The sequence below is a fragment of the Dipteris shenzhenensis genome, chromosome 4 (genome assembly GCF_047967505.1).
Source record: "Dipteris shenzhenensis isolate YYH24624 ecotype China chromosome 4, Dip_SZ_1.0, whole genome shotgun sequence".
Lineage (NCBI taxonomy): Eukaryota > Viridiplantae > Streptophyta > Polypodiopsida > Gleicheniales > Dipteridaceae > Dipteris > Dipteris shenzhenensis.
Genome location: NC_141599.1, coordinates 9,205,807 through 9,217,339, shown reverse-complemented (window position 1 = coordinate 9,217,339; position 11,533 = coordinate 9,205,807). Strand labels below are relative to the sequence as shown.

Genomic DNA, 11,533 nt, shown 5'->3' with positions numbered 1-11,533 from the left:
ATGGGGCCCACTTCTCAATTTAAAAGATACAAGTATGAGGAGCTAGGTATAGTTGATCCCAAGGTGGACTCTGAGCAAAGGTCCAAAGGCTGGCTCTAGGATCTCGAGCCAGTTTTCTTTATCCTTGGCCAGTAGGACCAAGGGTTGAAAAATTATGCGCAAAACGGTTTAAAGACATTTGACTAAAGGTGCTACTTCCCTCCTCCTCCTCCTTGAAAAAGCCTTGGGGTGTATTTGGTGAAGTGCTGCTGATCACGGCACAGTTTTAGATTTCATCGGTTTCAAGATTTCATAACATGGACACCATGATCATCTTCGACTTCGACTCCACCATCATCGACGTCGATAGCGATAATTGGGTTGTTGAGCAGTTGGGCGCAACTCAACTTTTCGACTCTCTGCGTGCCCGCCTTCCTTGGAACGACATGATGGTTTGCTTTGTCTTGTTTTGATCTAGTAAATTTGATGTGATTCTTGATGCCATACAGTGGAGGCGTAACAGTGACTTGTTCTGCTTGTTTCAGGATGCTATCATGGCAGAGCTGCACTCCAAAGGGAAGACTGCCTCAGAAATAGTTGAAAGCTTGCATTCCGTTCCCTTTGAGCCGAAAATGATTACATTAATCAAAGCAGCGCATGCCCTCGGGTAGGTTGTATCAGGCGTGAGCTTGTTTTGCCTTTGGTCGGATATGCACACATTCGTTTGATTCCTCGCATTTTTGGACATGACGAGTCATTCTGCTTGCTACCAGGTGCGACCTCAAGATTGTTAGCGATGCTAACACCTTCTTTATCAAAACAATCCTGGACAAATATGAGATTTCCCAACTTTTCAGTGAGATTTACACCAATCCTGCCTACATAGATGAGAACGGAAGGCTGCACATTGGACCGTTCCATTCCAAGTCAGAACCTCCTCATGCTTGCAAACTTTGCCCTCCTAACATGTGCAAGGTGAACAGACTGCGGGCAAGAGTCCCTCACAGTTAGCGATGACATTGCTTTCTGATTGTCTACTGGTGGGTCTTTCAGGGAAGAATCATTGACCTAATACGAGCTGAAATTCCAGCGAACGAGAAACGGATCATCTACGCTGGCGATGGTAATGGTGACTTCTGTCCATCGTTGAGGCTCAGCGCTGGGGATTGCATTTTTCCGAGACAAGGGTATGTTCACAACGGGCCTCGATTTTAATTGAGATTTAGCCTGTAGGGCTGTAGGCTATAGCTGCTTCTCCTTAACTGATTTAAATGGACAGATACCCACTGTTGGGGTTGCTCACCCAAAACAAGGAGAAGATAAAGGCAGATGTGTATCCATGGGAGAATGCCAAAGACATGGAGAATGCGTTGTTCAAATTGAAGAAGGTGGAACAAAACTTTAAGATAACAGGAGCTTATGCCACAAGTGATTGCCTGCAGCATAGATTGATAAGGCCAGTGAGATCATACAGTCACCAATCAAAGATACAGATGTATCTAAGATCCCATTCTATTATGACGGCTCAGAGATGGAGTGGTCTTTACACTCACCAATCCAACTGTAGCTCGCCAATGCGAATGTTTATGCAAGTGTCTAACACATGCACAAGTTCACTCTCAGGAAATTTATTGGCTCTGTGAAATGTTAGACCTCATTTGTAAAACACACAAACACAACAGTCAAGAGTGTTATGTGTATTACCTTTACACCCAATCCATTGGTCACTGCCTTGGGGCCTTTGAGGGATGATAAGTATATTATTTGCTTTCCTTTTTATCTGCTTTTCCTATGAAACTATATCGCTTGCTTTATATGCTTTAACACACTTCAAATCTCCACAATATTTGAATTACGGAGGAGAGTTTTCCAAGTGACGTGATCTTTTTTTTTCTCTGTTGTCGTTTTCAGGGTTTATTATCCCACTTTCCTTTGCACATTGAAAAGTATTTGCTTTGGTCGTCTTTCCCCTATATATTGGCATACTTATGTTGTACATGCACTCCCTTTTTCTTTAGCACCAGGTAGCAAAATGCAGGGTGCTAACGTCCAAAGGTTTTATCAAGAATTGAGCAAACCTCGTGCAAGTTGCAATAGCATCTTTTGTAAGACCAAACCTCAAATTTTTCTAACTGACGGGCAATCTTCCAAGTCGTAGGTATGTGCTTTGAAATAGCATTGACAAAAGCTATAGAATTTTCGTTTTTGGCAACAAAATGAGAGTTGTGGCCTTCATCTAGTTGCAGGAGGCTTGGATGCTTTACCTCAAGGCTAGACATAAGACATTTATAAATATGAATTCAACATCATGACTAATACATTTAATGATAAAATGCATAGGTTGAACAACCTCAAATAGGTAGGACAATCTCTTAAATGCATCCTTTAATAGTTTTGTTCTAAAGCTAGCTAATTGCACATGGTTTGAAGGACATTTTGAAATCTTTCTAGCTTAGCTCACATTCAAACTTCGACTTGTGAAAGCCACATTATCTATTGAATGATTCATTCTAAAGCTTGATATTGGGAGCATGCTTCAAAATAGAAACAAGAAACCTCAGTCTTGCATGCATCCACCCTATTATGATATTTTGCTTTTTGTGACCTAGTTGCAACTTGACTATGGGCCTATAGAAATTAAACCATGTTGATTGCATTTCTCACAAAAATGGAACATGGTCACTCATCTTGTTTCCTTACATGGAATCCTTGTGTGCCATGTCTTCAAAGAGTGCATACTTGCTAGTTGATAGGTGGGGCAGCTTTTGTAAACTTAAAAGCACATTCTTTAGGATCTTTAGGTTGATCGACTAAGGGTTAAAATAGGGTTAATCATGATTACGAGTGAGGTTTATAAATTGCTCAACATGTGTAGGTGTTCCTAGAGGACCTAAATTAGACAATATTTGACCCTAAATGCTTATGCATATATTCTATTTTCTCACCCTAATTTAGTAGTGTAACATTGTGAGAATCTTTTGGTTACTCTGGTATGTCATTGTATAAATCTTTTGTTAATAAAATAACCAAATCCTACTTACCCATCCTTTATCTATATGATCTAGATGATGCAATAGCCAAGCTACACCTTGCATCAATTACTATTTACAATATCTTACCCTTAATGAAGTCTTGGAAGAAACCAGTCTTCGAGAGGATGAGGCACTATGCCAGCTCTTGAATAACATGTGTGTGGATATTATTGACTTTGAAGCTCTCATCAATCCAACAGTGAATGAGATTGCATACTTCAAGACTCCAACCTCATTGATTTGGAGGCAATTTGTCTCATGCAGACAACAATTAAGGATGTTGAGCCAAAGTACCAAAAGTTTGTGCAAATCTAGCATAGAGTTTAGGGTTTATTATCATACCCTATAAATCTCTTGCAATTTGAACCTGATCAATCCAATGATGAATATAACTCTTTACACTAGAAAGAGCTTTGAAAGCAAGAAATCTAGAATGGTGTGATGAGGGCCTACTTTTTTGGTAGGCTGTGGTTGCATTATTTTGAATTTCTTACTTTCAAGGCTCTTTTTTTTCTACATTCTTATCAACATTATTAGATCAAGTGAATGAACACCTTGGTGAAAATAAAACTCTAAAAAAGATAATCAAGTCCAAATTTATCAAAACCCTGATTTTTTTCCTTGATTGTCTTATTTTCTACTAGATGGTTTCTTGAGTAGAGAAAATGTATCTGGTGAAAATCTAGATAAAAATATGCATGGAAGCATGTAATCTAGAACCATGCGACCAAGACCTACTGTTTGCAAAAAGTAGGTCCTCAAAGGACTTGGTCACATGGTACTAAATTTCATGCTTTCATACATATTTTTTCAATAAATTTTCACAATATATATTTCCTCTTCTTGAAGAAGCATCGGTGTAATTAAGTCAAATTTTAGGGTTTAGTGTTTAGGGCACATCACAATCAATATGGTATACTTTCTACATTGATGTAATATTGGGAGTATGATGCATCTTCTATGTTGGTTCTGCTCCTTATCAATGGTTGATTCCAAGACATTTTGTGGCTGGATGAATATATGTGCAACTGTATAAGGAGAGGATCTACTAGGGGAGGGATGGCTTCCCATTAGTCATTATATCGAAAAGTGGCTCTGCATATATTAGTCTCCCATCGGTAATTTTTGCTAGATGGAATGTTAAAGATTATGAAGTTTAAGGTCCTTAGTCAGATGCTAAAGATGAAGGCCATCCATTAAAATGTTTATCGTGTAGTTTTGGTAAACCATAGCATTGCTTTATTTTGGTTCTCAAAAAAATGATCTACACCCTCCATAGCATCTTAGCCATTGCAAGACGGCTAGTGTCATAGACCCCCAAGCAACTCAAAATATTAGTTACTGAACCCTATATTCTCACATGAGCTAAAGAGGATGCAAGACCCTGTAGAAAGACGCATAGGCTAGAGTGATATGAGCCCTAATGGGTTGATCCATGTAATCTCACTCCAAGTCAATAAAGAATCATTTTGAAATGATTTCTTTGTTTGTTTTTGAATATTATTTTCTTTGTTTAAAATGCATGTAAGTAAAATAGAGATTACAATAACAAAGTCATAGACTTTGAATAATGCAACTTTGATGCTTAATATTATTTCCTTTTTTCAAATTGCATGTAAGTAAACAAAAGAATGAAAAGATAAAGACATAGAATTCAAATGATGCCAAAAAAATTATATTCATAGGAACAATAAATAAGATTGAGAGCCCTCTCATCCCTAGATTGGTGTAGTACACACACTAATCCTAAGTATATCCCAAGGCACAATATAGAAAAGGTGTAGAGTAAATTGCATATCTTTCATAGTCATGTTGACCCTGCTCCTATGGATGGAGACCAACTAGATGTCATCCATGAGGTCTACCAAGTAGGCCTCAGCTACGTGTTGCAAGCAAGCAAAGAATATGTCACTATACAACAAGAGGGACCTTCCTAAAAACGACTTGCTAATTGGTGTAGCATAGGTCCTCAGGTTGTGTTTCAGTGAGAGGTGTAGGCTAAAGCGTGCAAAGCAGATCTCATGCACGTGTGAATGAGAAAGAGGGATTGATTATAACGATTGATGGAGGCTTTCACCTCCATGGGAGTTCAAGGGTTTAGAAGGGGATTTCAGGGTTAGAAAGGGGAACAAGGTTGAGAGAGTTAACTAGGAGATCCAAGGTTTAGAGGGGGTTGCACAGTTTAGGAGGAGTCCAAGGTTTAGGAGTGGAGAGCTAGCCTCCTTCGCAGATTCGAGGGGTAAGGGTTGAGGAGGAGGGACAAGGAAGGAGGAGGAAGAGAGGATAGAGTGGAGGAGGAGGGAGGGAGGAGGAGGAGGAGGAAGGAGGAGGAGGGAGGGGGAGGAGGACGAGGGAGGAAGGAGGAGGAAGGAAGAGGAGGGAGGGGGAGGAGGAGGAGGGAGGAAGGAGGAGGAAGGAGGAGGAGGAACGAGAAGGAGGAGGAGGGGGAAAGGAGGAGGAAGGAGAAGAGATGGGAGAGGGAGGAGGGAGGAGGAGGAGGAGGGAGTACAAGGGTAGAGAGTGCAAGGGTAAGGGCATGCTAGAACACGATAGTGTGAGAGAGCATGGATGCAATGGAGATCAATCGCATGAACACAATAGTGAGCTTGAACACTGAACCCCAAAGAGTGGGAGCTTCATTCCATTGAGAGATATTTATACAAGTTGGTCTCTACACAATCTGTAGGTACCTCTGTGGTGGGATCTCTTTTGTAGGAGACCTTTTGGACAAGAGTCCCTCCACTTTTGGGGGGGACCTTTTGGGTCTCTACACAAAGTGGGGGGACTTTTTGGATCTCTACACAAAGTGGGGGGACCTTTTGGGTCTCTACACAAAGTGGAGGGACTTTTTGGGTCTCCACACAAAGTGGAGGGACCTCCGAAAGTGTAGGCTTTTAGTATTTCTCTCTCTAGATTTAGTATTTTTCTCTCTAGATCCTGATTTTGCAAGTATGATTGCATCTTTTCTCATCCTTTAAGATTTATCATACTATCTTTTAGGCTCAAGATATTACAAGCGGAGCTTTGCCGCTACTCTACACAAACAATGCTCTCATAGTTGTTGTCCTATACTGCACTTCTGGCCCTTGTTGCCACAGGGTTAACACTCTCTGTAGCAAGAAGCTCCCCATAATCATTAAGCATCATAGCCTCTCTGTAGGAGAAGGCTACCCACAATCATTAAACATCACATAGTCTACCCCTCGAACAAATCTCTCAGGCGGTCTAGACACTCTAGATAATCTTCTCAAGGGCATTTCAGCTTGTTGTCCCACCTACGTATCATCCACATTTGGCTCATCATTTCCACCAAATGATGATTCATCATCTGCCCTTGATTATGTACCGATGGGGGTACCTGGTGGGGCCATTTCCTACACATTCGATGCATGGACAACTTGTTGTCTATCAATATATGCGGATGGATTCACATCCTGGAAAGTGATTCTCCTCATTTCCACATTTTTCATGGATGTCTTATGCATCTTCTTCTCATTGAAGACCACATCATGGCTTAGTATCATCTTCTTTGCTTCTGGATCCCAGACACAATAGCCCATCTCTCCACTTTCACCATAACCCAAAAGATGCATTTCCTAGACTTAGGATCTAGCTTCGTCCGAAGCTCTTTTGGCACATCTGCATATGCCTCACATCTCTCCACTTTCACCAAAACCCAAAAGATGCATTTCCTAGACTTAGGATCTAGCTTCGTCCGAAGCTCTTTTGGCACATCTCTGAAGTACAAGGGGACGTGAGATCCCTCTTGATCCCACATGTATCACAGAAATGATAAAAGTCATGAGAGAGATACTCTCCACCATTGTCAATCCGTAGGCATTTAAGTGTTCTACCTGACTTATTTTCAACCAAAGCCAACCATTTATGAAATACCTGGAACACATCGCTCTTCCGAGCTATAGCATAAGCCCCCACTTTCCTAGTTGCATCATCAATGAATGTCACATAGTATTCAGCCCCGCCTAGTGATCGTGTATGCATGGGACCACATATATCTGAATGTACCAAATCAAGCCATTCAAGCTCTTTATTTCCCCTTCTTTTATGGGCTGATTTAGTCTGCTTCCCAGAGAGACAGTGCTCACAAAATTTAAAATCAGGAAAAGCTCAAATGCAGTATATAACCCAAACGGCATAAGAGTTTCATTCCATTCTGGCTCATGTTACCCAACTTGCAATGCCACAAAGAAGTACTTGGCTATTCGTTTATTGCAACAACATGATCAAACACCCCTGATACATGTAAGGGATACAATGTCCCACACTTGGCACCCTTTGCCAAAACCATAGAGCCCTTTTTAAGTTTCCAACTCTGAAAGCCAAAAGTGGTATGAAAACCAATGTCATCTAGCTGACCCACTAAAATAAGACTCTTGGTCAGCTTAGGCACATGTCTCACATTTTTTTCAAAAAATGCAGGCCCATTTGCAAAAGAAAACTTTATGTCACCTGCTCCCACTATGTCATATGCATAGTTATTTCCAAGATGCACACAACCTGTCTTTCCACTCTCATAAGTGGAGAACCATTCCCTATGGGGAGTAACATGGAATGAAGCCCTAGAATCACCAGAATCCAATCCTGGGAATATGCATCATCTGAAGTGGTAAGCAAGTCTGCAGGTAGACTAGACATGAAGAGAATTTCATTATCACTATTATCAGTGACTGCATTGATATCCTTGATCTTCATTTTTCCTTTGTCCTCCCTTGGACTCTCTTCCTTCTTATTTGCACTCCGATTTGCATTATTTTTCTTATCCTTTTGCTCTCTTTTCAGCTTGTAGCAATCCTTTTTCATGTGGCCCTTCTTGCCACAATGGTAACACCCAATGTTCCATGCCCTAGATTTGCTATGAGACTTCCCTCTTTCTTGGAACTCCCCCTGAACTGCGATCTGTTGCTATTCAGGGGTATTTAGGCACCTAGTCTAAGTCAAAGTCATTTGGAAGTTGAAAGGTCACAAGTCGTATACATGAGTGGCACTTACAAAGAACCATAGTGGGCAGTTATAACTCCTTTTTGGGATCTTCTTTGTGACAGTTCTTGATATGTAACAATCAGACTACTGTCTGACTATATTCAACCTACATATTTCCTTTTGGCAAGCTCAAGGCTGATCATATGCAGATCTAGAGGACATTTGTCCATGTTCCTGAATGGAAAGGATGTAACTTTTGCTTCTATTCCAATGTTCAATGCTATTCTTTGATGAGAAACTATATTTGGATTGCTCTCTTTCTCTTCCAACTATGATCCGACCCCGACTATGTTTGCTTGTGCTTGGTTCATGTTAATGGTCAGAAGGTTAAAGTTCTAAAATGTTTAGGGCTGAATGTACCCTGAACACATTTGGTGATCCTGCAGTTGGTTTGTTCCTCAGAAAGCCTTGGCATTGAGGCAAATGTGGAAGAAAGTGAAGAAAATGATGTTGTTCGAAGAAGAAATGCAGATGCTGAGTTATTCCATTGGAAAGATTGAAGACTGTTGCAAAGAAAAGGAGTGGTTGTTCCAGAATGAAGAGGGAGGCATAAGAGTCTTTGAAAGAGAAAGAAGGAGCAACATATGTAAAATGAAGAGGGAGGCATAAGGGTCTTTGAAAGAGAAAGAAGGAGCAACATATGTGAGCGATAGAGGATAGAGCTCAGACGGAAGAGCAAAGGTAAAGCTACAATTGTAGGAGAAGGAAGAGCATGTAGATGCCAAGGCAGCACAAGCATTCAGTTTAGGCACAAGGGAAGTTTAAGGATGAAAGCTGAAAGAACCAAAGAAGTAGCAATATGAATTGTTTTTCTTGAAATTCGACCAAAAATAAGAGGTGCTCTGGGACCTCACTCTCCCAATCTGCGACTTGCATGGGGTCGAATGCTCCTAAGAAGCAGTGATTGTGGCGATTGATCTTGCTGGCCAAGGCCTACAAGGAATTATTCTTGCTTTGATCTTTTTGCTGAGTGGCTTACATCTCAATCTTTCCAACAACGGACTCCCTGGGAGCTTACCCGGTGGTATCTGCTCTTTGAAGCAATTGCGAATGCTCAACCTCAGTAAGAACCGTTTGTCAGAGCACATTCCTTACAGTGTTGGAAGTGTTCAGTCTCTGCTGCATTTGGATTTATAAGAGAACAACTTCTCTGGACACATTCCCAAGCCGCTCTCCCATCTCTTGAGCCTACAATATCTGTCATTAGCCTCAAATTCTCTCGAAGGCCCAGCTACTCATCTTATGCTAGGAAAGCTTGTGCAACTAAATTGCTTGTCTCTAGCCCATAATCTCAATGGAAGTATACCACAAAAGATCGGTGCTTTTGCAAAAAGTATGGTTTTTCTACAACTTCAATAGTTGCAACTTCATTTGAAGGCCATGGATGCTATTGGGGAGTTATAGCTTTGCATAGTCGAAGTAACTTTGCCATATTTCTTCCTTCGGATTTTGACTGCCCTTTCAACCTTTGTAGAACATTTTGGGATAGAGAAGCGGGGCAATCATCAGTGGTGTGAAATTATCAATTCATGGGGAGGAAGAAGATGGTTCATCAGGAGAGCACTGGACTACAATTGTGGTTTTCCTTTACAAAGGCATCGAGCAACAGATGATGGAAGTGCTAATAGAGCAGATAATACTAGAATGGTATAGACACGTTCAAAAGCACTCAGTCCATAGCCAATGCAATGGAATAGGTGAAACATGATCCTTATAAATATAGGCAATTTGATGGTGAGCTACTAAAACTTTGCAAACGTGTAACCAAGGACAACTATCTCTATAGTTGCTGGTCATAATCTTCATCAAATCATAGATCTTCTCTGCAAATTGATCGTTTCTTTCTTTCAAATTTGTTCGGCAATGAAGCGTCATAGCACTTCTTACAAAATGCATTTGGGGGTCTTTTTAGCAATGCAAGTAGAGCTCACCTCTCTCTACTTTCGTATCAAAGCGTCCTAACACTTCTTATAATAGAGGAAATGGATTGCAAGTAGGGCTCACTTTGGAGCAGAGATGGAGGAGCACATCAGAGATGAGCAGGGTAGAAGCAAAGCCAATCAAAGAACCATCTTGAGGTTCTGTGTTTGGTATTTGCTATACATAAGCAAGGTGCCCATTTTAAAGCTTCTATCTATGAACCGAGCTTCTATCAAGGGCATGAATGCTTGAATATGGAAATTGTTGCAATGCTTTCTTCTGTAAGATGGCAATGCTTTGCTTCAGTAGGTCATCAATTTCTTGAGCATGGGTGCCTTCTAAACTAATAGTAGACTTTGTTAATGCATCCAACTCATTCCAATCATCCTCGAACATATCTGCAGGCTTAGCTTTAATCCCTGCCAAGGGTTTAATCTGCTTCTTTAGAATAAGCACATCCCTTATCTATTCTTTCCACAAAGACAAGTTTGTCCCATCAAACTTTTTAATGCTAAAAAACTCCTTTTTAGACATGGAAAAGGATGCCATTATGCAAATGAAACAAAATCCCAAATGCTAGTACTTGCAAGAGAGAAATCACACCAAATACTAGGTGCAATCAAATATCTCTGCCTTAATGAAGGACAGTGTCATGAAAACTCAAGGCTCAAAGCATCAAAATGCATCTCACTCATGTGCATATACTATGCATCCATATGAGCAAATCTGGCCCAAAAGAAAATGTCCCTCTTGTGATGACAAAACAATGGCAAACCCAATGCCAATAAGAGCCAAATGCCTCAAGCATAAACACCATCCATGGGCATAAGCATCAATAATGTCTCATCCAAGAGAGAATAGCATTATGAGCATCAACTGCAATGTGTCGAAGCTTTTCCTCAGCATAAAATAGCATTTGTGTTCTAAACGTCCATCAATAAAGCATCCCACGAGGTAATATCGGCCTATCAATGCTTCCAACAAGGATTGCAATGCATCCAAATGGCATGTAAAGCATCCATTACAACCCAATGAAAACCACGAATGAGCACACACAACTCAAACTACAACCAGAGTGATTTGCATTAGATATATCCAAAACTCACAGCCCTATGGCAATGACCGCTAGTGAAAATAGAACTTGAGATGCCTCAAAACATGGGTGCCACTGCATAATCGAACTCAGCAAGACAATCTACAAATATCTATGTTTTGCTATGGAACTCCAAAATCCCAACCTCATGGGATGCTTTATTGATGGACATATAGCACACAAATGCTATTTTATGCTGATGAGGAAAAGCTTCGACACATTGACCTATCATCCAAAAATCAAAGTTTAGAACCTTTGAATGAATTTTTGACAGAGAACAGATGTTTCGGTGCCCCAGAGAGATAGAACTTCTCCAAATCTCCATGGGATCATGCAAGAGCTAGTAGGTAGGCTACACTCCTCCATCGACCTCTATGCCTGAGCAGCTTGTCAACTTCAAGCAAAGGACTCCTTCAGCGGCCCTCCTCAACAATAGCTGGTCCAATGGGCTCCAAATGCCCGACTTATTTAGCAGGGAACCTCAGGATCTAACCTCATCGATTCCAAG

The 11,533-nt window shown here is 40.8% G+C and overlaps 1 protein-coding gene across 1 annotated transcript; it reads left to right on the top strand.

The window, feature by feature from the left end:
• Positions 1-207: 207 nt before the first annotated feature.
• Positions 208-1,802, top strand: LOC147902425 (thiamine phosphate phosphatase-like protein). Its single transcript, XM_087373451.1, has 5 exons — positions 208-431; positions 525-646; positions 753-954; positions 1,033-1,166; positions 1,259-1,802. Exons 1-5 carry the CDS (start codon positions 297-299, stop codon positions 1,620-1,622), a joined length of 957 nt encoding a protein of 318 aa, XP_087229577.1. The 5' UTR covers positions 208-296; the 3' UTR covers positions 1,623-1,802.
• Positions 1,803-11,533: the final 9,731 nt, after the last annotated feature.